Here is a 25,934-nt window from a genome sequence, read left to right on the forward strand (position 1 = left end):
TACACCTTTAATCCCAGCACTCATGAGACAGGTACTACTACCTCTGAGTTTAAGGCAAGCCTGATCTACAATGTGAGTTTCAGGACAGCCAAGCCTAAACACACACACACTATCTCAAAAAACTAAAAAAGAAAAAAAGAGTTCAATCTTTAAAAAAATATCCAAAATTTCTCTAAAATGCCAAAGCTTCTTTATGGTTTCCTGTAAAATGAAAAGTTAAATCATTCTTCTTCTAAAAGGGAAGAACTAGGGTATAGTCACAATCAAATAAAAACTAAGTCCTAAACAAAACAAAACAAAACAAAACAAAACAAAACCAAAACTGAGGTCCTACAGTATAAAAAGGTCAGTGTTTGATGTCTGGAATCCACTCATGATCCTCTGGGCTCCAAAAGCCTCCAGTCCCCTTGTCTCCAGCTCTACCATCTACAGCACACACAGCTCATCTCATAGGCTCAGGTTGGCTCCATGCACATCTGTCACTGTCCTTGGCAGCCATCCTACAGTTCTGGCATCTCCAATGTGCAGTTATCTCACAGGCTGCACCTTGACCAATGACCTCCTGGCCTCTCTTTGGGACCACATGGTGCCAAGCTTCAGCTTCTCCCCATGAACTCACCAATCCTGCTGTCTCCACTGCAAATGAAGATGATCTTTACCAAAGGCCCCTCTTGGCCTTTCACAGTGCCAAGTCCCATCTGCTCTCCATAGGCCCTTCATATAAAACCACTACTGCCTAGGAAATGCTTACATATTACCAAGTTTAGCTGTCTGCATGAGATGCTGCCTTGGCCCCCTCTGGACCACAGCTTCTATGTGTTGATCCTATGGAAATGTGATCAGATTTCACTTCAATGATGCAGATCTCTTCTTAATCATAACTAATTTCTCACCCCAAGTGAGCACACCAATTATTCTAGTAAACGGTTTAAGCAAAGGTTTCACTTCAGTGGTACGGTCTCTTGTTAACCACTGTTGATTCGTCAGCTCTAGCTGATCAGAAAGTACATATTCTTAATATAAAATATTACATGAATGGCTCAGGTAGAAACTTCCTTGCCTCTGAAGCTTCACAAGCTAAGTCTTTATCATCTGTATCCCTTTCAGTGTTCCCATCTTCCAAGTTTCTTCAAAAGCTCATCAAGCTCTGAAAACTCAACGGCTTTTCTAGCCCAATGTTCCAAAGCCCATCCACAATCCTCCCCAAACAATACAGTCAGGCCTATCACAGCAAAACTCCATCGTACTGGTACTAATTTCTGCCCTAATCTGCTTTCTACTGTTGTGATAAAGACCATGTCCAAAGCAACTTGGGGGAGGAAAGGGTTTTTATTAAACCTTACAGTTCATAGTCCATCATGAAGAGAAGTTGAGTCAGGAACTTAAGGCTAGAGCCTGGCGGGAGGAACTGAAGCAGAGACAATGGAAGAATGCTGCTTGCTGCCTTGTTCCTCATAGATTGATGAGTCTACTCAGAACAACCTGTCCAGGGAGGTCATTGTCCCAGTGGGCTGGTCCCTCCCACACCAAGCATTAATCAAGAAAATGCCCCACAGACTTGCCTACAAGCAATTGAATGAAAGGAATCTTCTCAACTGATGTTCCCTTCTTCCTAGATTACCCTACTTTGTGTCAAACTGACACACACAAAAATTGACCTGTATAAAGGCTAAATCATGAAATGGGAAAGTCTCCATCTGAGTAAAGATACATATGGTATATGGTATAGGGAGCAACCAGAACCTGACTTTAACTACAGATGCCCTTAAATAATGAAAATATACAGATTCAGTCCATAACACTCTAAGTACAGTTCTCAGATGTCAACAATTCATTTTAAACATGTAGAAACTGAATAGACATAGGTCGAGGGTAAACTAAAGTAGGAATAATTAGCAGGAAGAATTTTGCATTCCGTTCTATGAAAGTCTACGCAAACAAACTCAGTTTCTATCAGATATACAGGTGGTGCACAGACATTCATGCAGGAGAGCACTAATAAAATAAAACTAAGTCCATCTTTCAAACAAACAAAAATCCACTTTAACTTTTATATATGTATATTACATTTTCTATAGAATAGCAATGAGTAATTGAAAGTTAAGAAAAAAACTTTGCTGAGTGTGGAGGTGCACACCTTTAATTCCAACTCTCAGGAGGCAGAGGCAGGAGGACCCCTGAGTTCGAGGGCAGCCTGGTCTACACAGTAAGTCCAGCACAGCCAGGGATACAAAAGAAACCCTGTCTTGAAAAATCAAAACAAAACTTTGCAGGACTATCAAAAACATAACAATTCTTAGGAATCAACTTCAAAAGAATGTGTAATATTTACTCTGTCTGAAAACTACAAAACATTGATAAAAAAAAATAAGTAAGACTCAATTAAGTGGAAAGGTTAGGCCCAGTCATAGATTCTATATTGTAAGTGAACTAATTCCAAATTGTCTATAGAGTCAATTCAGTCACATAAAAAACCAAGAAGCTGTTTTTTTAATAATTGACAAACTCATCTAAAATGAGAACGAAAATGTAAAGAACTCAGAACAAATGATCCAATCTTGCAAAATAATGAATCTGGAAAACTAAAATAACCATATTTCAAGATATGCCATAGAGGTATAGTATTGAAGAAACTAAGAACAGACATCTCAGTCAATGCAATAGGGTACACAGTCAGAGAGCCAGGCTCAGTGATGCACACCGTAATCCCAGCATCAGGGTGGCAGAGGCAGGCAGATGTTTGTGAGTCTGAGGCCAGCCCGGCCTATAAAGTGAGTCCAGGACAGCCAAGGCTACACAGAGAAACCCTGTCTTGAAACAAACAAACAAAGAATACACATTCAGGTTATTTTTCAGCAAAGCCATTATAGTGATAAAGTGTGGATAACATTTGCAGTAACTGGTGCAAGAACAACACACAGCCTTGCAGAAAAGCAAAGCAAGAAGTGCATCTCAGTTCCTACCTGATGGCCCACAATTTGACTTGTGGTGGCCAATGCACTGGCCTAAGCCTAAAAGCTTATATTATGAACTGTCTATGAGAGCTTAAAAAAAATCAGTAGGAGTTCTGTTGAAGTTGGTAAAAATCTGTGACATTAAACAGAACAAACAATTAAAAATACGAGAAAACTGAAGTCAAATTTTAAATCTCTCTGAGATACTGTTAGTAGTTAATGGGAAGATTAGGATGCCACAGGTCAACAAAAACAAAATATAGCCAAACGGGAGAAAGAGATTCAAGAGACTTGTTGCAGTGCCTATAGACAGTTGGTGTATGATATTCCTGAGCAGTCCTAACAAAGCAGGAGGTACATATTTTCCCCATCAACAAGATAATTGTTAAGTAATACACATTGCAATTAGATTTAACCATTTCATGACATGGGTATAGTTCTAAGTATACATTATTATAGATTTTATATTATTATAAATTATATAATTATATAATCTATAATTATATTATAGATATTATAGATTATATATTTTACCTGCGTATATAAAACAAACATTTTGTAAACTTAAAAAAAAAATTGAGTGTGGTTGTGGCTTTAATCCCAGCTGTAGGGAGGCAGAGGCAGCTAGATCTCTGAGTTCAAGGACAGCCAGGTCTACATTCCAGAATGGCTAGTGCTACACAGAGAAACCGTCTCGAAAAACAAAACAAAACAAAACAAAAAAACAAACAAAAACTCCCCACAACGACAACAACTGAATGTTTTCTACTTTTAAAAATGTTCATTTTAAGCTGGGAATGGTGGCGCAAGCCTGTAATTCCAGCACTCAGGGGGGCAGAGGCAGGTGGATCTCTGTGAGTTGGAGGCCAGGCTGGTCTACAAAGCGAGTTCAGGCACATATGGCTGAACATGTAACCTCGGTGCTCAGACTACAATTACACTCGCCACACAAGCTGTATAACTTGAAGTGATCCATTTAACTATCCTATGACTGTAAATCTGTAAAACTGAAATGTGAGAATGAAACCATCAAGAGAATTATAAAAATGAGTTAACATGTAAGGAGCTCGCAGAAAAATCAGCAAATTCTTCAAAAATGTTCACTCACTGCTGCAGTAAGTAAGGAGAAGTTAAATGAAACACTAATGTCTGCAGATGGGCATTTCTGGTGCTTGAGAATGGGGCGTACACCTCTCAGGAGTTAGGACCCTAGTCTTCTGATGTCACATTGTCACGTGGAGAAGCTGCCATGTGCCTACTGTGCTTAAAGGAATTAGACTTGAGTTATGTATTTGAAAGTTAATAGCTTATAGATAGAATCTGAAATCACGAGAAGTTAAAGAAGAATGAGAATGAGGAAAAATGGTATAATATTGGTCTTTCATTATTCCTATGTTTAAAGGCTAGAAGAAAGAAAAGGATAACTGTTAGAGAAATTAGGAAGAAAAGTTTATCACATTAGGGAGTGTTATAGACTGAACTGTGTTCTTACCCTCATAAATTCACATGTGAAACTAACCAGCAATTAAGCTAGATTCAGAGAAACAGCTTTTGAAGAACTAATTAAAGTTAAATGGTGGACCCATAAGGGTGGCCCAAACCAAAGAGGACCAGTGTGTCTTAAGACTAGAAAGAGACCACAAGGATGCTTTTAATGAGAGAACAGGCCATGCAAAGATACTGGAGAAGGTGGCAATCTGCAAGCAAGGCAGAGAGGCCTCAAGAGAAATCAAACCTGCCAACATCTTCATCTAGGCCTTCCAACCTTAAGAACCTTGAAGAATAAATTTTGTGCTGTTTTAGCCAGTAATTATTCAGCTAGTTAATAAAAAAAATTAAAAGGCAAGTCACACATTACAAGGAAAACTATGATGTATATACTAGATGAAAGACTTCGCTCTGGAACATAAACACGTGGAACTGGGGAGTTGGGTCAGTAGTTAACAACCCCAAGGTTTGAATTCCAGGCCTATGTAGCAGTTCCCAATCATATGAAACTCCAGTTCCAGGGGATCCGATACCTTCTCACTGTGGATACGGCATGCATGCAGTACACAGATATACATGCAGGCAGAACATCCATACACATAAAATAAAAAAGAATATAAACAAAATTTAAAATTTAGTAAGAAATCAAGGAACTGCATTTTTAAAACTGGCAAAAGATCTGAACTGACATTTTACCACAGAAGCTGAACGGGTAGTTCCAGTACATAAAACAATGTTCAGTGTAGGTGTTATCAGAAAAACAAGCTAAATTCAAAACGGCACCATTCATAGTCTCTAAACAATGCTGCGAGTAAGTAAACAGTGTCAGTACAGAGGGCTTGATACCCTGTTGACTTTAAGACTGAAGGTATAATTGGAAGGGATTTCACATGGATGTGCTTTAATTTTATAAATAATAAAAAAGGCCTGGGGTGCAGCTTAGTGATGAATACTAGCCTCATATACTTCAGGCAGTGAGTTTGATTTCTAGCACAGACACGTGTGTGTATATATGTATTGTGTACACGTGAATGCACGTAAGTATGTATGCACGTATGTCTTGGGGCATTTCACAAGAAAAGTTTGAAATTGACTCTATTTGGCAATCAGTGTGCAATAGGTAAGCTTTTTACACATTTGACTGGAATGTATAATTATAGGATGCAAGAGTTAATGAACTGAAACATGAAAATAAGTTAGGACCTATAGACAGTGATTCTAGTCTTAAGGAATTTTGACATGAGGGAATGGATAATAGAGAGTATCGATATGGTTCTGCACCAGCAGAAAAGGTTGTTTTCATGTTTTTATTGCTCTGAAAAAAGAAACGTTTTTATTTACATGCCCATTAATAAAATCTAAAGAGGTATTTGACATTCTAAAACGCACAGACACACAACAGGAGAGGGAGATGAGATGAGGGTCTAGACTATTTGGCATTGTACACTGAGGAACTGCGAATGTTTGAGAAACTGACAGCAGAGCTTTTCAGAGGTAGGATCTTGCTACGCACCTCTGACTGGCCTTGACCTAGGTACAACATGGCCTCGGCCTCCTGAGTGGGAGCTCACAGGAGTGCACCACCATCCCAGCTGCACTGGGTAGGGTGGAACACAACTCTGTCTTTGACTAATTGATTTTCAAGGGTTCTTGCTCACTCCTGGTAAAGCATTTTAATGAAGATCTTGCCTATACAATGTTCAGAGTATTCAAAGCTTTAACCAAACACACTTAACTGTGTAACTTCATGATATGAGAGAAGGGAGAAAAATATTACCCTAATAGGAACCCCCACTGCCAAGGAAAGTTCATAATGAAGTGGGAGAAAAAAGCAGCTGAGCACGCCTCAATGAGGCACGGACCGAATGACAATCTCAAACAGACTCCCTTCATATGCTTTAAAGCCTGAAACAGAAAAGGTTGCATTTAGATAAGTTACAGAGGCCAACAAGTTAACTATGAGCAAACATTGTAACAGCATTTCTTTGAGGGATAGCAAGTCACACTTGATAAAGTAGGAGTTCTTATAGTGACTTGCAAAGATTTACTTTTCCATGACTATTTCTACATTCTCTAATTTCCCTTTGCACATTACAGTGATAACATCCCATTGGATTTTCCCCACCAGTTAATTAGTGGGGAACTATTTAATAATAAAAATAAAAAATGCAAATGTCAAAAGTTTTTAAAAAAGTAAATATATTTCAAAAGGAAAAACTTTCATATTTTCTTAATAGTTCAATGACATCACCAGTGACAATTATTTACCCTTTTGCAATAATTTCGTTCAATCTATATGCTTCCCACACTTATTTCTATAGGTATTATATATATTACTAGTCACATATCATTAATTCAAACAGATTTCTGATCTCCAGATTATAGTATTTTAAGAACTATTTTAAATGAACTTTTACAATAATGTAAAGTTTTGTTGGTCTCCTTGTGGGACGCCTGTCCTCTCCATGCCGCTCTATTCCCACCCCTCTCTTCCTCCATTAGACTTCCTGCACTTTGCCCAATGTTTGACCCTGAGTCTCAGCATCTGCTTCAATCCCCTGTACTATAGACTCTCATCCTGTTTCCTCTCTTTGACTGCTTCTGGTGTCTATCCTGTTTGCCATTCTGAATGAGATTTGAGCATCCTCCCTAAGGTCCTCCTTGTTGTTTAGCTTTTTTGGTCTCTAGATAACTATTATATATTATATGGCTAATATCCAATTATAAGTGAGTATATTGGGATATATAATGAATAAATTGTGAACAAAAATAAAAATCAAAAATTAAAAAGAATCAATAAACATTTTTCAAAGAAAAAATTATATAGTTAATCAGGAACATTATTTCTAGACAGTTATAAAACAAATTATTGAATGTTTCATCTCTCTTTTAAAACAGAGAGACAAGGGAGCTTTTATAGAATTACCTTACCCTTTGTTAACTAGAAGTGAAAGTGGCCAAGGGAAAGCTCTCGGTTAACAGTGGAACTGCCTAAGCTCATCTATTTCTATGCACGTGACTAAAGATGATCACTAAAAGAGAGCTTACATCAGAGTGATTTCTTTTCATATGAATAATGACAGCTGCAAACAGAAACTATGAAACCCACATTTTGTCAAATGTTGGGTCTTTATCTTAGCTTTACATGCAGACTCTACTTAGAACAACTACAATAAAAATCTTGCTTCTCTTTGTTTTTTTCTAATATGTAAAAGAATTTTACTCGAAATTGATTGGAAACTTACCTGTGGGTCTAGTCCCAGCCCAGCTCGTATTAGGATAATAGTAAGGGCAGTGTTTCTTAAAGCTGAAGACCATGTAGTAGGAATATGGACAAATTCGTAAATAATTGGAACATTCCTGATGGTGAAACCAGCCAGTAACATCCCTAAGGCAGGAGGGAAGGGAATAAAAAGAAAGTAGAGAACAAAGCATATCTGATTAAGCTTCTTTTTCCACAGAGAACTGTGGGGGTGGGTTGCATACAAGCAGAGGATGTGGCATGGTAAAGGGACATGGAGCACACGCATGTGCAAGTGTGGTACAGTAAGTAATTCAGTGATGCTGGGACACAGCGAGGATGCGAATGACAAGAACAAGAGGCAGAAACCAGATCGTGGAAGGCTTATCCCCCCTGGCAGAGTCAGGGGCTAGGGGAAGGATTTATAGAGGAACTGCTGTAAGAGCCTTACAGTTTTTATGTGTTGGCCTTGGTGAATTATACAGTGATAAAAACAGCCCACAGAGAGCAGTAAGAATCTTTGTTCACAAAGAAGGTAGAAACAGAAGTTGTGGAGAAACAGGTAAAGAGTCAGAATATTAAGAGAGATTTGGATGCAAAGAGTATCATGGACATGTTACGAGATCCTGAGATAATCTCTACAGACGGTATTTTGCCTATTTAGACGGATTGTTACTAGAAGATACGAGACCTCAGAAAAATTCTCCCACTAACTTTCCTGTCCACATAGAGAGTCACAGAACAATAGGATAAGCTGGGCCCGGTGGTGCATGCCTGTAATACTAGCGCTCAGGCAGACAGAGGCAAGTGGATTTATGTGAGTTGAAGGCCAGCCTGGTCTACAAAGCGAATCCAGGACAGTCAAGATTACACAGAGAAACCCTGTCTTGAAAAACCAAAAAGAAAGAAAGAAAGGAGAGAGAGAGAGAGAGAGAGAGAGAGAGAGAGAGAGAGAGAGAGAAAGAAAGAGGAAGGAAGGAAGGAAGGAAGGAAGGAAGGAAGGCAGGCAGTAAATAAAGCAGCAGTGGTAGCTTGGTACCCACACACACATGCCCCATGTAGCTTACTCTGTACTTACATACTATTAGTACCCACTCACCATAATAAGTGCCATGTTTTAGTTACATGACATGTACAAAATCTCAGCCTTTTCTACGTTTCCTTCCTTTAGAATGCATTTCAAACTAAGTTTAAAACTTATTAAATAATAGAGCAGCACAAATAATACATTGAGGATTTTCAAATCACTTTAAAAAATAGACTAAAAATCTGTGTGCAGCAAATAAATCTATGTGGAAAAGCTATGTATACACATACAGTCATTGCATATAATTAGAAGTTAGAGATACCTTATTAAATAAATAATGTATGTAGTCCAAGTAGAAAATGTTCAGAATTCACAATTAGTCAACAAGTAGCTGACAATATACTTACCAAGAAGAGGTGGAAGGGGAGGCACTACGGGAATTCTAACGACTTCTAAAACCTTCCCCCCAAGAAAGGCACTGTAAAAAATAACTACAAGTCCAAACAAATTTCCACCAGGGAGAACTTCTTGGCCTATGAGGGACCAGAGTAGAACCCATAATACAAGGAGTGCAACACCTGAAATATAAAACAAGTTACATCTAGATAAATACAAGTGACTAACAAGGAGCCCTATTTACTATATTAATATGCAGACTTACATAGCTTTGCCCATCATAGATTAATGCCATACACTGGTGTAATTGAAGACCAGTTGTTAAGATATATTTCAGAGACCCTTTCTGAAGGCATTTTAAGGGGCCTGATAAAAGTGTTTGCCATAAAGCCTGGTGACTTAACGTCAATCCCTGGAACACACATAAATACTGAAGGAAACAACCAGACCCCACTCCATAAGAATGTCCCCTGAAGTCAACATATGTGCCATGGCACATGTCCTCTTATTATACATGCATGGACACACGTGCACAGACACACCTGCATGCATATATGCACAGAATGACACTAAAATAAAAAATTTTCAAATTCTATGTGAATGTTTTTCTTATATTTATGGTTGTGAGCTGAGCCATCTTTGTAGTGCTGGGTATTCAACCTATGGCCTCATACCCTGACCTCTGTAAGGCACTAACAGTTTCATGTAATAGCTTAGGATTTTTTTTTTCCTTTCTTGTCTTAAGGTAGGGTATAGCTTTGCCATGTAGGATGGCTTCTAAGTACTCTCTTGCCTCTGTCCCTAACAGCTACCACTACAGACCACACCATAAAGCTACATCATGAAGAAATGTTATGACAGCATGATCACATGTCCTTAAGTTCCAGAACAGCTTTTCCAGGAGGAATACATGCCTGACTGGCTGTGATACAAATTCTTAATTCATGATCACAATGGCAGAGCAAATTTTAAAACATGAGCAGATTAAATCTTTGTACTGAAAAAAAATTACTTAGGTGATATTTTTTCTTGTTGTTTTGTTTTGTTTTGTTTTTCAAAACAAGGTTTCTTGTGTAGCCCTGGCTGCCCTGGAACTCACCCTGCAGACCATACTGGCCACTAACACACAGAGATCTGCCTGCCTCTGCCTCCTGAGTGCTGGGATGGAAGACTGCACCACCACTGCCTTGCTATTTTTTATATTAAAAAGGACAGATTCTGGGGAAAAATGAACCTGGACATTATGGGAATAATTATAAGGTACCTTACGAGCAGGAAGTACTGATGGACAGGACTAGTGAGACGATTCAGCAGGTAAGAGCGTTTGCCATGCAATTCTGACTACCTGACCTTGTTGCATGCTGTGGTTCACATCTAATCCCAGCACTAGCTCTGCCATGGGGAGACGAGAGTTGGATGTACAATGATTAATATCGATTCATACTATTAGTAATGCAGCAGCTACTCCTTAACCAGCCATTTACCCATCTGCATAGACAGTGCAGAAAAAAAAAAGATATATTACGAAGAACAAGGTAAAAGGAGAGAACTGACTTCTCTCAAGTTGTCTCCTCACCCATAACTAAGTTATGTAACAGGTACACAGGAAATCCATGAGAGTGCAATGAAAACAACAGTGACAGCAGACACTGATACAAGACATTAGCTTCTGGAAGCCCTGGGATGGAAGGATATCACAGTTTAAGAAGAGGCAGACTGACAAAAGAGGCCTCAGGAATTCCTGGCTTTTGCCATATTCCTAATATATTTCTTCTAGCAAGGCTATAAAACATATATGTGCCCACATATTTTCCAATATTTTAATCATATTTTACAAAAGTCTATTAATTTCATATTTATTGAATAAATAAGCACGTTTTTTTAAATTATAATTTTGTCCAACATCATGTGTAGAATCTTCAAAATAAATGAGCAAGGTCTGACTAAGTGAAAAGCTGAAGAGAGGAGGAAAGAAATTTGAACAAAAATCAAGCTAGGTGCTCATGGCAGATAGGACACACAGCTAAAACAAAATTAAATACAGAAATGAGCATACAAAAATCAGTAGCCTTCCTCTATGCCAACAGAGAACACACTAAAAACAAATCAGGAACAAAGTTCTACTCATAACTGTCTCAAAAAAATCTCGGAATAAATCTGATCAAAGAAGAAAAGAAACAACTCAATCAAAAAATGAGATACTGAAATGAGTTAAATGTTCCCAAAGCTCCTTAACCGTCAGAGAAATGCAAGTGAAAACTACTTTGAGATTCCATCTCAGCCCAGTTGAGTAGCACTCACTAAAGAAACAGAACAATGCTAGAGAGGATGCAGACAAAAGGAATTCACCGTCTGCTGGCAGGAAGGTAAAGTGGCCTGGCCACTGTGGAAATCAGCATGGGGGTTCCTTAAAGAAACTAAACCAGCCAACCACAGGACCAGGAATACCATTCTTGGGTATTTACCAAAAGCACTACAGGCCCAGATATCACAGAGAAACCTGAACATCCATGTAAACTGCAGCCCTGCTCCAATAGCTAAGCTGTAGACCCAACAGTAGGGGAACAGGTAACAAAACATAGTAAGTGACGAACAAAGCTGTCATTTGCAGAAACGTGGGTGTAATTCAAGACAACCAAATGAATCTCAGAAAGAAAAATATTAGATGCTTATTTCATATCCCGCTACTTGGGTGAAAAGCCTTTGTCAGGTTGAAGAATCTTTTGTGGCACACGTCTGTAATCCCAGCACCCCAGGAGGCAGAGGCAGGCAGATCTCTGTTAGTTCAAGGCTAACCTGGTCTACAGAGTGAGTCCAGGACAGCCAAGGTTACACAGAGAAACCGTGTCTCCAAAAAAACCAACCAAACAAGCAAACAAAAAGAACCTTTTAGTGGAACATATCATCTGCAAACAGAGATAATGTGACTACATCCTTCCCCTTCATGTCTCTTTTTTCTTGTTTATTGCCCTGGCTAATATTTTAAATACTATATTGAATATGAGTGTTGAGTGAAGAGTGGTTAAGAATGACACCTTTGTCCCATTCCTAATTTCAGAGAAGATTTCAGTTCATTTTTCCATATTCAGGATTATGTTAGCTATTGTTTTATAACATATAGCCTTTATCATGTTGAGGTATAATATATCTATTCTTAGTTTCTTCAGAATTATTTCACTGAATTTTGTCAGAGGCATCTCCTGTATGTAACAACATGGTCTTCTGCTTTATATTTGCTTGTTCATTAATTTGCTCCCCAAGGTCTGCTTGATGTCTTTTATGAGTAGACATTCACCTCAAAACGAAATGACGTTTATATCCTTGCCTAATATTCCTGATTGGCTGATTAAAAGGCCTAAATCTGGGCAAGGCAGAATGGGTATGGCTAAAGTTCACAGGCTTTGAGGACAGGAGTCTCATGGGAAAGAGGAGAAACAGGAAGAGGGAGAAAGAAGCACATGCTCATTGTGGATGGAGGAAATTGGCCCAAATGAAGATTAAGCAAGTATTTATGGAATTATGAATGGGAGGTAGCCTGGGCTGGGGCGAGGAGGTAAAGGTAGTTTGGATGGTTAGTTATCTACCCTAATCCAGGTGAAATAAGGCTATTCTGAAATCTATCAGGTATCTGTGGCTTTCATTGATTGTGATAGCAGGTTAGCTATACCGCTATAATAATAATTATAGGGCTAATTTAATAAACATTATTCGACCATACTTTTAAATTAACTCCAACACTTATACCTTTTGGTCATGTGGTTTTAATCCTGGATTATAGTTAATGTTTTATTATGTATACTGATTACATATGTTTACGTGTCCTTACATCTTGGTGTGAAAACAACTCAATCATCATGTAGGATCTTTTAATGTGTTGTTACACTTGGTTTGCAATAATTTTATTGGGGATTTCTTGTGTACAGTTCTGTCTTTCCCCTTTCTCTTAATTTTATCCTTTGAGATGGAGTCTTGCCACACTGTCCATGCTAACATCACACTTGTGATCACCTCGCCTTAGCTATTATGGATGTATAAACCTGTGCCTGGTCCTTAGTTTCACTGAGGCCTGCTCTAAGTTCTGTTTGTCCAGTTTTGTAAGAGGATCTTAGTAGAGCATGTTGTCATTGAACTCACCGTGCAGCCAAGCGTGACCCTAATTTGACCCCCTGCTTCCACCTTCCACGTGCTGAGATTATGGGCTTGTGCCGTTATGTTCAGTTTGACCCCACTGCTTGTCATTTCTTCTGCTTTCTTTGGATGCCATTTGTTTTCTTTTTCTTCTTACTAAGGTGGGTTTTTCTTAATTTTGCATATTTTCCTAATATTTCCTGAAGGCTACAGACTTCCTTTGTGTACTTTTGTTGCATCCTATAAATTTGAAAAACCGTGTTTCCACTTTTATTTAGTTTGAAGTAGTTTTAATTTTGAGAGTTCCTCTTTCATACAATGTTATTTTGAGTTGTGTTGTTTCGTTTCCAGTTATTTTAGGAATTTTCAACTGTCTTTGTCATGATTTTTTATTGTGGTGTAAGAATATATTATTTTTATTCTTTCAATGTAGTTTCATAATGTAGTTTTAATTTGCATTTCCCAGACAGATAAAAATATTGAACATTTTTTTCATCTGTTTACTGCCCATTTATAGTTCTTTTGAAAACTGTGTGTTCAACTTATCTATTCATTTGCTGGCTGGAGTTTTTGACTTTTGCAGTTTATTTATTTATTTATTTATTTATTTATATTTATTTATTATTCCTTCAAGACAGGGTTTCTTTGTGTATGTAGCCTTAGCTGTCCTGGGCTTGCTTTGTAGACCAGGCTGGCCTCAAACTCACAGAAATCTATCTGCTTCTGCCTCCCCTAGTGCTGGAATTACAGGTGTGCACTACCACACTCAAGCTTTAAAATTTATATATTCTAGATATAAATCCCTTAGCAGAGGTGTTCTCTCATTTTGTAAATTGTCTCTTCACTCCATCTATTGTTTATTTTTCTTTATTGTAGAGAGCTTTAAATTTCAGGCAATCCTAACGGTCAATTCTTGCTGTATGTTCTGGAGTGTTGGTATCCTTTTCAAAAAGTTCTTGCCTATGACTGTATCTTGAAACATTTTCTTTAATATGCGTAGCACTTTCAAAGTTTCCAGTTCTTGGATACAATTTGAAATTATTTTTTACACAGAGTAAGAGATATATATCTAGTTTCATTCTTCTTCATGTTTTTATTAGTAAGGCTCCCTTTTCTTTAGAAAACTGGATGGCCGTATCTATTTGTGTTTCTTTCTTGCCGCCATGCTACCCTGCCATGATGAATTTTTGCCTGTGGGACATCCCATTAACCCTTCTGTACTAATTTGTGTAATATGTTTTATACTGACTGGCAGTACAGCAGCTCTACTTATATTCACATCATCACAAACAGGGAACTGCACTACAGCAGTGGCTATGATGTCCCTAGGTAACATGAAGGGTTTAGCACAACTACACTCTAACAGCATCATACCTGAATAGAGTCCATCAATGACAGAACATCATTACTCAACATATGACTGTAATCAAGTTCTCCTGGTTTCTGGTCTTTCTCTTATTCATTCCATACATATTATGTTAAGTTGTAGTCATTGAGCACACTGTATTTTTGAACAAACTTACTGTCTGTTAAGGAAAATAAAAGGCGGTTTTTACCTTCAATTCTTTTTTTTTTTTTTCTGTAGGCCTGTGTTTCTGGCCCATATAAAATGCCTTCTATCTGAAATCCTCTTTAGAGCTGTTGTAAGGTAAATCAACTGGCAACAATATGTCCTAACTTTTTTTTTTTTAATCCAAAAAAGGCCTTATTTTCTGAAGGATAATTCACAGGATACAGAATTCTGGGTTGGTGTTTATTCTTCCTCTTAACATTTTAAACATTTCATTCCGCTCTTCTTGCTTTGTCCTCTTCTGAGGACAAAGAGGGTATAATTTTTATTTGTATTTTTAGATAGGCAAGGCTTTTTCTTTGCCTTATCCAAGGTTTTCTCTCTGACTTGTTAAGTTTTAATGATTATACTGCTAGGTGTAGGTAGATTTCTAGTTACTTATAGACAGGGTTTCTCTAGCTCTGGCTGTCCTCTAAATCACAGAGATCCACCTGCCTCTGCCTCTCAGGAACACTACCTCTGCTTTACAGCTGTTTTAATGAAATCTTTTCTCTGTTATAGCATAGGCAGGATAATTTGTTGCAGGATATTTGGTCTCTTTGTGAACCCTGATACTGTGAACTGTAAAAACGTGTTTATTTGGTGTGGTTCAGCAGCTCTAACTTTAATCCAAAAACCTTCTGTATATAAGATTTAATAAAGTTAATCCTAGGTCAACAGTAGCTCTTTGGTTCTCTAGCTTTTGGTGCTCTTGAGTGCTTTGGCTCTTTGGCTTTGGGCTTTTATCTTTCTCCTCCCGAGCTGTTGGTGAGCTAGCAAGCCTTTTTTTCCTGGAAAATGGGCCGAATGCTCTGCCTCTCTGAGGTAGCAAGTTTTCACTGAAGCATCTGGCTTCTGAGTCTTCACTGGTAAAATAGAAGAATTTGGAATTTTTCATATAGCTCTTTGCAAACTTGCTTTACTTTGACTTCTTCCAAGTTAGCATCAGTAATTTCTCTGCTATTTCCTTTAACTCTTTGTCTGGATGTAATTTCTTTGACACATGAATTAGAGGTTCATCATCTGAACCATCTTTGGATCCAAACTCCTTTTCAAACTGCCGTGACTCTTCCTGGTGTGCTGCTTTCTGCTTTTTTAACATTAGCACTTTTTATGGTTTTTTTCTTTTTCTTTTAGTAGTAGCTTTCCATTTTGCATTTTCTTTTTAAGATGTCTTTTTGGGTGGCTGCTCCTTTTTCTTTATCTCAACCTTCTAAAGACTCTTCATTTTTATTGTCATCTTTATTACTACTGGATTCATCCAACAGAATTTCAGGACATCTGATTTGACTTCATTGTCAAATGGAACTGTTCCATTCCTTTCTACTACCTTTGCTTGAAGGTTTCTTAGATCCTGGCAATGGTTTTCCAGATGACTTTGGATACATTAAGAAATTCAAGAGCCTCTTCACTAGCCCACTGTTCATACCCATAGCTCCACATCAGGAACCTCAGGGATGTTCTTCTGCATGACATCTCTCAGCTGCTCAATGTTCCTTCCTTCCTTTTATACTGGATACTGCCATTTCCCAGGGAAAACCACTGACCTGATCCACATTTGTCTTTAATGCAGACACGATGCCTGGTCTGTTGTGGAACTGTTTGTGTGTATTTCTAAGTTTCTCTGGTTTTGCCTGTTTTTTTTGTTGTTGTTGTTTTTTCTTACTTGAAAGAATTTTAAGTTCCATTTTCAGCAGCAACTGAAATGATTATGTGATTTCTGTCCTTAAGCTTATTTACACGGTATATTACCTATATTTATTTATATATGTCAGACCAGCCTGGCCTTTCTAGCATGAAGCACACCTAATTGTAGTATATAACTTTCATGTGTTCCTGAATTTCATGTGGAAGTTTATACTAAGGAATCAGCAAGAAACCTAAGCTATGGGTGAATAAAAGAAAAGAAAAGATGCTTGAAAAAAGATAGTACCAAGATGTGTATCCTTAAACAGAAATATGGAAGTTATGAAATCTTCTTTTTCTACAAATGTCACTAAAACTAAAAACAAAAAAAATTTTAAAGGGGAAAATAAGTTACTGATCTAAGTTTGACATTTTAGTGCTGACGCTGAACTCTGATTAGTTCGAGTAGAGAAGCTGTAAAGCCTGCAGAAGGCAACTGCTGACGATCAGTACATAGCCCAGCATGCAGAGGGTAACCACTGGCGATCAGCACATTCCTCCTCTTCCTCTCTCCTAACAACCTCACTCTAGAAAATGCCTGCTAAACAGGCTCATAGGAATAAACATATGGGGAAGAGCTAAGTCAAAAAGCACAATGGCAACAGGACTCCAGTAATTTACAATGTCACATGAGGACTTTTCGAGATCAAAGAAAAAGTTAATTCACAGTCCTTAAAACACTGATATTTAATTAAGAAGCATCCATCACTAATGAAAAAAAATCAATGAGTAAAATTTTCTTTTAAAAGTTTAAAGTTAGCAAGGAACAAATAGGAATGCATGAAAAATAAAGCTTCAATTACTTATGCTTCACTATATTTTTGCATAGGGTATTCACCCAGTAGTCAAAAATCTCCAAGTTTAATCATGTAGAATATTCATAAAGAGATAAAAGAACGCTTCACCAGTATTTGGCAACAATAAGATGCAAGTTTTATATAGGCCACAGCTATTTTAAATTTGAGGCCCAACGTCAAGAACCTTAGTATTGCCAGGAATAATATGACTTCTAGCAAAGACCATCAAAAGAAGTCTTAAACAAGAGCCTTCAATTAACATGGCCTCTAATTCCCAAATTTGACATTCGAGTACATAAAAAGTAAGCTAAAAATCAAGTAATACTTTGGTTTTGAAAGGAAGAAGCAGTATCTATTCTGTTTACATACTGCTCAGACCTGAGCTAGCCCCTGAGATGAACACAGCAGCCTTACTCTCTGCATTTTTATTAGGCACATACATTTCTCATTTCCCCATGTACATTTCTTATTTCACATACCATCTGTAATTGTTCTATTGAGTGAACCTTGTGGAGGACAATAACTATCTGTACTTCTGTTCACCTGCTGTTTTGTTTCCTCTGTTTCCTTAGTTTCTTCTTGTGACCTAACAGAATCATTGAAGACCTGAAGTAAAACAAGGAACTCTCTTACGAACTGTACTCTCCACATAAATTTATGAACGTTAGCAATCCCGACATTCATAACTAAATTCATATTGTTACTGTCAACATGGGGAACACACATCACATGCTTCAGAGATAGGGGATGTCACAGCAGAACCATGCCTCGTGTTAATACACTAAGTCTCTGCCATCACCACTGACTACCATTTATAGACTGAACAAGTGAGCCTCTACTGCAGACTTAACAACTAAAACTGCCTACCCTTTGCCTCCCTTGGATTAATTGCTAAAACCTTCCTGAAATGAAAATATAATTGAGAAGTTAAATATGAAAAATAAGGTAATGGAAAGGAAAATAAGAAAATCAGAGGCCATATCCTCAGAAACTTAAGCTTGCCTCCACTAATATTTATACGTAACATATTTTGATAATTTATGGTATATGTCAGTCCTCCCATCCTTTGAATGCTAGTAGTTATGAAACTGCTGACGTGGTGAAATATCTGTGGTTTGTAAGAAGGCTGAGATGCTTCTCCCAATGTAAACAATTACGACGACAAACCCAGGGTAGACTTAACCTTGGAATAGTGACCTCTGTGTTCAGCTTATCATTGCCACAATGGATGTATGGATGGATAAAGGGATGAATGGATGGACAGAGGGATGGATGGGTGGATGGGTGGTAGAGGGATAGATGAACGCATGGATGGAGGAAGGGAGGAAGGTATGGATAGATGGACAGATGGATATACATACACGCCAACACTATGTTGCTAACATGAGTACACTGTGAAACAGCCACCTTTCTGCAGAAGTGTAGGAGAGTCTGGACTGCACAGGCAACCGAGGGTTTGGAGTGTTAAGGTAAATGGCTGAGGAGATGCAGACATTACTTCACTGAGTGCTAAATACACATCCTGCAGCTCTGTGGGATAAAGTTCTTAGACCTAAGGGCCAGCTTGTTGCCATCCTCGGGTAGAGGTGTTTTCTGGAGTCTCTGACACTGTACAGATGCTAAAAACACAGCAGCTGGCTTTTATTAGGGTTATGGAAAGTCATATACAAGAAAACCAGAGTATCTTACTTTATAATTTCAGAATTTATATAAATTGACATAGACTAGGGTGAATTTAATTACAGATAAAGTAATTAAAAGCAAGGTTATACTAGTCTTCCAAGCTTAAGAATTGTAAAGTCTCTATTTAATAAGCAATTTATAATTCTAAGTGATTACTTAGTAAAACTAGACTAACAAAAGGCTTCACAGCTTACTCTATCTGCTTAGAAGATAACCCATACCCTAATTTCTTCAAAATATAGAACCTCTGTTGACTTAATTTGCTGAAACTTTCCTCCACAAGGAAGTAAATCCATATTTGCCTTATTCCTAAAACCAACCCTATCTGGGTCCAAAACAGTGTGTAAACTTGGGTCCTTACGCTCTCATCAGTGAGCCATCTCCACAGAACTCAACACGCACGTGCACACCCTATATTACAGTGTAGTTTTAAGTTTTTACCTGAGAAGTTGTAGATGATGGTTGGAGATTATCCTCCTCCTTGTCTGATTCTGTGTTGTTCATACTAATATTTAAAAGAAAAATAATTAGAAAGAAAAAGCAAGTCTACAAATCCATAAGAAAATAAGTTTGAAGGGAGGGAGTGTGGGACTGGGAGGGAATGAGAGAGGGGGCTACGGCTGGGATACAAAGTAAATAACCTGTGATTCATATAAAAAATGAAAAAAAGGAAACAAATTTGATTAAGTAACATTAATGTAAAATTATATCATGGCAAGTCAAGATACCTTTAAAAAAAATCTAAATACTCATATAGCCAGTAAAATGGCTTGGTGAGTAAGGGCACCAGCTGACAAGCCTGAGGACCTGAATTCAAGCCCTGGAAAGCACATGGTAGGGGGAGAGAACTGATTCCCACAGTTACTTCCTATGTGTGCTGGCTTTTATTAGGGTTGTGGAAAGTCATATACACACAGAGACATACACACAGATTAATGAAAATTTTAAATATTCACTTACAGTATTAACCAAAGCTGTGAACCCAAGTTAAACATTTTCATTACATTTATTTACTCATGTATGTGTGGATGTTGGAGGACCAGTTGCTGGAATCAGTTTTCTTCTTCTATATGTGGGTCCCATGGGTAAACTCAGATCACCTTGCTCGGTGGCAAATACCTCTACCTGCTGTGCCATCTCTCTGGCCCCAAGTGCCCAAGTTTTAAAAGGTTTTGATATGGAGAAATGTATTATTTGTCACCAATTTCATAATAAATGGTCAATATAGTAAAAGCATGTGCGAGATAATCAGTTCTTTATATCAGTCACTAACTAGTGTGTTTGAGATAATTTCCATTATTATTTATTTTATTTTTAATTTCAAGCCTCCATGAGACTTCAAGAAAATTTAAAATGAAACCTGGAGGAACACTCAAGACATGGGAAGTTTCTCTTTCAAAATGGACCAACAGAAGAGAAAGCTAAACTGATGTTCAGGTGGAATATTTGTGAGACAGTGTGGCTAAAGTAGAGATACTGAGGAAGAGAGACCTAGAGTGAATAGCCTGGAGTGAACAAAGCACCTTACATTGACTGACCTAGTCTGGATCAGCTTGAAACTAAGAGTTTTCCCACAATAGGAAAAAGATAGCCCTCACTATGCCATGAACCTCTGTGAAGCTCCATCACACAGCATGTCTTCCACCCAGGCTTTTGTTGCAAAACCATGCTGACATTACACCACCTGAATGCAGCTGGCACTACACTGTAGCAAGTATCACAACCCCTGAGGCTTCCTGGAACACCCACCCCAACCCCATCAGTCCACTGAAATGCAAGTGGCCCACATGCACCATTCTCGCCTGCCAGGGTAGATTTGCCCACACAGCCAAAACCATCTGACGTACACTGTCCTGCTTTTTCTGCTTGCCATATTTTCCTTGCCTGCGCCTGCCACATCAGCCCCACGGTCACACAGGGAAATGGCTGGGAACTCTGCTCTTGCAGCTGCATGTGCCACACAGACTCTTTAGCAAACCTGCTGCCATAGGATCCCCAACAGTGGTTGGACTCTGGAACCTCCATCAAAGACTCCACTATCGCATCCACCTGAAGCAAGGCTACTGTTACCTACAAGTAAACAGTCTTCAGGAGAAAGCCTCTCACTGTGAAAGGCACTCTACAAAACTGTTAGAAATAGCAGATTAATCAGATATGCAAATATCACACATGGATATAAGAAACATTTGAAAGTAAGGGAGCACATGTCTCAAAAAATACATAATCAGAAAGAAATTAAACAAACTTCAAAATTATCCAGGTGTGTTATCCTTTAATTCCAGCACTCAGAGGCAGAGGCAGGCAGATCTCGATAATTTCAAGGCCATTTACGAAGTGAGTTCCCAGGACATCCAAGGCTATAACAGAGAAACCCTGTCTAGGGACAAAAAAAAAAAAAAAAAAAAAGGAAGAAAGAAACTTTAAAATTAAACATCCAATGGATGAAGAATATTCATTATTCCATTATTCTTATAAACATATAGAATGTTCTTGAGGATATGTTAGGCTATAAAACAAGCTCTAAGAAATTCAAAAAGTAGAAACACAGCATATGCCTTCTCTAAACACAATGGCCTAAATCTAGAAAGCAACAGGAGGAGTTTTAATTTTTTATGATTCATTTTTATTATTTTAAGTTTCATATGTATCTTCATGTGGTTCTGTGCACGTGTGTGTACGTGTGTACATGTGTCTGCAGAGGCCAGAGATGTTATATTCCTTCTAGATCTGGAATTGTATGAGGTTGTAAGCTTTCTGACATAAGTGACTGTAAGATAAATTTTTATTTGTTTGCTTCAATTGTTGTCTCGGGGCTTACTGCCTCTGTCTACTAACCTGGGCCTAATCCTGGACACTTCTAGCCTCTGGACAATGTGACCTAGGCCTAGACTATTAAGCCTAAGAGATGTACTGTTTAATAAGCTCACTCTTTCTTGTACTTACTGAGCTCTCGGCTGGCTAGTTCAACTTAGCTATTCTGGCTCAAATTTCTTTCCCAGCTGACTTATGCAATCTGGCCTCTCTCTTGGCCCCTGAAACTAACTTCAGCAATCTGCTCTAATCTGGCTCCTTCTCATTCTCTGGCTCATTCTGACTTCATCTCTGTCTAACTTGTTCTCTCTTTAACCTGTCTGTATATCTGTCCTGGTAAAACTGCCTCGCCTTGCCTCTCTCTCTCTCTGCATTGCCCATTATGTAGCTTCTTTTTCCTCTCTCTTCTTGAGAGAGTTAGGCATATCTTATTTTGTCAAATCTTCTCTGATTTGTCACTTTTTTTGCACTCAATTAGACATCACATTCAAACATGAATGCTTCCTTTTACAAACTATCTTTATTTTGGGGAATTAAAGGCATGTACCATCCATGCCTGGATCTAAGCTCTTCATTACTTGAAACTTGCTCCATACCAGGCTGGCTTGTCTTTGTCTCTTGGATTAAAGGCACGTTTGTATTCCAGCCAGATCACACAAACCTAGATGGTCTTTGGATGTAATCTCTTGCCGGAGCAACCATGTTTTAAATTAAAAAAAAAAAAAAGCCATGTTCTCAATTCCTTTATAAGTGACCTATGCATATGCATAGTTGCATATGTAAACATGTGCATACACATGCATAATTATAGCCATGTAATGGTCAACAAAGATAACAAAAACACACATTGGAGAAAAGATAGTGTCTATAACAAATGATGCTGAAAAAGCTAGATGTCCACATGCAGAAGAATGAAATTAGACCAGTATATATAATCCTGCACACAGACAAAAATAATGCTAACTAGAAACACTGTAACCGTCAGAAGAAAACACAGACAATACCCTCCAGGATATAGGTGCAGGAAACAGCTTTCTGAATAGGACCCTATTTGCCCAGGAACCAGGGCCACCAATTGACAAGAGGAATCTTAGAAAACTTATAAAGTTTCTGCATAGCAAAAGAAACAATATCATGAAGAGGAAGCTCACAGAATGGAAATCAATCTGCCAGCTATAAATGTGACAGAGGACTAATATCCAGAATATATAAACAGTTAAAAAAAAATAACCCTTTCAAAAATGAGAAGAGAGTTGTCAAAAGGAAAGAAAAAAATGAAGGTTCTCATTTTCGCACATCTCCAGTATTTATTGTTTTTTTAAATTCAGTTTAATAGTTAACACATTTTATAGTTCAGTTTAATTCAATAAAACGACCGAGCATCTATTATAATATACATCTACATCGTACGCATATATAAATATATATGCACATGTATATACATACACATACATGCATATATATGTATATACATACATACATATATATGATTTGTACTTGCTATCTAGAGGTTGAAGGGTCACACTAGACAAGACAAGCAGACACAGAACTGAAAACTCAAATAGATTACACATATTGGATGCTCAAAAGTATTAAGGATCTTCTCCAACAAAGTAAGAAAGATGTGAAATTTGAATAGAACTTTGACAGCAAGCTGGGTAAAAACTTAACTGGCAGAAGTAGAATGGAGTCTATGGAGAGTGCACTGACTCATGCATAAGCTTGAAGATAAAGTCTACTACATTTGGAGACTGAGCTGACTAGCTTACTTGAAGCACAGTGTAGCAGTGGGGGCGGAGAAGAATGTCGGAGCCTAGGAGAAACAGTATTCATATGGCTTTGAGATCCAAGTAAGAGTGTACCACAAAACTGGTGCATTGTCATGGGTCACTGAGGGGTTCAACCAAGATAATAGATATACTTAAGAGCCGACCATTAAGTAAATGAAGAAGATGGCTTATCTATCATGTTTGTTTTTATCTTCGCCATTCTAAGACATGATGAACATTTTTTGAGATACTTCTTAGCCACTACTCAGATAGGAAGCTTTCAAGTCTGATCCAGATCAGGTCTTCTGCATTCTGTGTCTGAAGTGCATGGTGTCTTCAGCCAATAGGGATTCAACTTCTACCTCTGGAATGCAACCAAGGGCAAGAGCAAGAGCCTATAATGTTGTGGAAGTGTCCTGGACAACCCTGATCAACAATTTAAATGGAGGGCTTCTCCTGCCTGGTGTTTGGGTTTTTGTTAGACAGTCTATGGCTCTTGGGGATGCACTGTTATCCCAGATGGGACATTTTCATTAACCTATATATGTAATTGCATATATACTTATATGTACTAACTGTAGTTTTAGGTAAATAGGTTTGTAGGTAGGTAGTTGATGCCCTATGCCTTTTTCCTAATTGCAAGGGATGATTAGCATTTTTGGGGGATCCAGGGATTTGACCTCAGGTCCTCATGCTTACATTGAAAACTCGCTGAGCCATCTCCCTAGCTGCTACCTTTTATTTTTTGAGCCGGGCTTTCTCACTGAACCCAGGTCCACCCCTTGGTTAGACTGATTGGCCACCTGTCTTTCTCCCTCCAGCTAGGGTTATAAACACCTTATAATGCCTGGCATATGCAGGTGACAGGGATTCAAACTCTGATTCTTTTGTTTGTACAACAGGCACTTTTATACACGATCCTCCCAGCTTCTGTATATACCTTTTATAGATGTGATAATGAAAACGGAGAATGAATTTGCCACATGTAATAGTAAGTATTAAAAAAAAATTTTTTTGTACTGTTCTGCAATCATCTGATTCACTGAATTCAATTTATCCCTATGGAAAGTCAGGCACCTCTCCATCAATCAATCTGATCTTTCACAGGGTTTGAGGCACTGTGTGCAAAAGCATATATATATATATATATATATATATATATATATATATATAATATGACTGGCCTATTTCTAACTATTAAACATACAACAACCACAAATAAAAGACAATTAGCATTATTTTTGATGCTATCAAAATTCCTCAACCTACCTGATTTTTCAGGAGTGTGTTTGCAGTCTTAAAATACCTTGCGTTCCAGCAGGGAACAACCTAACGGCGACAAGCTTTTAGGGCATTCTAAGAGTGTAGTATTTCAATAGCTCCACCATATAGCACCGTCAGGACTTCTGAAGGCTGTGCCTGGCACACTGTGGGTGCAACTACAGTCCTTAATCCTTAAAAAACATGGATGTTAATTAAGTGCTTGTCCACTGTGATAAAGCCAAGAGGAATCACGGTCAGGGGTGTGAGGGAAGGAACGAGAGCCTTTTGGCAATCAGACCAATCCTGGAACACATTTGCAATTACGGGTACGCATGAAGCTTCATCTCCCCGGATTCACCATTAGCATAAATAGCATCGGCCAGGTGGGTTAATTTTGCTTTCAGTCTTGATGGAAAGATCTCTTCTTTCTTATTTGCAAGGACTGTTGAGAGAAGGAAACAAGAGACATGCGTTGGAAAGAAGAGCGGAAAGAAATGAATCAGGAAGAAAACGGAAGAGGGCTTCCTTCCGGTGTGATGGAGCCATGTGAGAGAGCCCCCTCTGAAGGGAAGGAAGGAGGCCTTCCTTGGCGAAGGAACAGGGGTGACAGTGAGAACGGTACCCAAGGGCCTGGAGCAGAAGAATGGGGAAAACTGGCCATACCTACAATTCCTTTAGCAACTCTCACCGGCCCAGGGACTCAGCAACCGTCGTCCCAGAAGCCACGCGCAGGGCAGGGCGTCAGGAGAACCAAGCACCCAAGCTCCAGGACGGAAACAGGCCTGGGATTAGCCGGAAGCAGAAGGGCGGGGCCTTGAGGGGGCGGTATTCTTAATGGACTTCATGGAGAATCTTTTTGCCTTCCTAGTAAATCTCTCAAATCTTTAATCGCTTGGGTTTTATTTTGATATTTCCTTTAACATTATTTCAAGGTTAACGTCTTTTCATTTTGTTTTGTTTTTGAAACAGGTCTCACTAGCTTCCTGCTTTGGTCTCCCAAGTACTGGGATTATAGGTGGTTTCCTCACGTTAGGTTTACGGGCTTCAAACCCAACTCTTGATCAGGTGGATATAACCATCACTGTTTTCATTTCTTTATCTTTCTTGTTAGTCGAATTACGTAGGAATCCTTAGACACTGCC

The 25,934-nt window shown here is 38.4% G+C and overlaps 1 protein-coding gene and 1 pseudogene across 1 annotated transcript in view; both read right to left on the reverse strand.

Moving 5' to 3' along the window:
• Slc9b1 (solute carrier family 9 member B1) overlaps positions 1 to 19,453 on the reverse strand; it is a 37,000-nt gene extending 17,547 nt beyond the window's left edge. Inside the window, exons 1-5 of the mRNA XM_021653619.2 lie at positions 19,391 to 19,453; positions 17,746 to 17,872; positions 9,118 to 9,288; positions 7,688 to 7,830; positions 6,220 to 6,347 (exon numbers count right to left, since the gene is read on the reverse strand). Coding sequence (XP_021509294.1) covers positions 6,220 to 6,347; positions 7,688 to 7,830; positions 9,118 to 9,288; positions 17,746 to 17,872; positions 19,391 to 19,453 — 632 coding nt within the window. The remainder of the gene's footprint in view (positions 1 to 6,219; positions 6,348 to 7,687; positions 7,831 to 9,117; positions 9,289 to 17,745; positions 17,873 to 19,390) is intronic.
• LOC110558610 (protein DEK-like) lies at positions 15,258 to 17,689 on the reverse strand (annotated as a pseudogene).
• Positions 19,454 to 25,934: the final 6,481 nt, after the last annotated feature.

Source organism: Meriones unguiculatus, chromosome 10 (assembly GCF_030254825.1).
Source record: "Meriones unguiculatus strain TT.TT164.6M chromosome 10, Bangor_MerUng_6.1, whole genome shotgun sequence".
In the NCBI taxonomy this organism is placed as follows: domain Eukaryota; kingdom Metazoa; phylum Chordata; class Mammalia; order Rodentia; family Muridae; genus Meriones; species Meriones unguiculatus.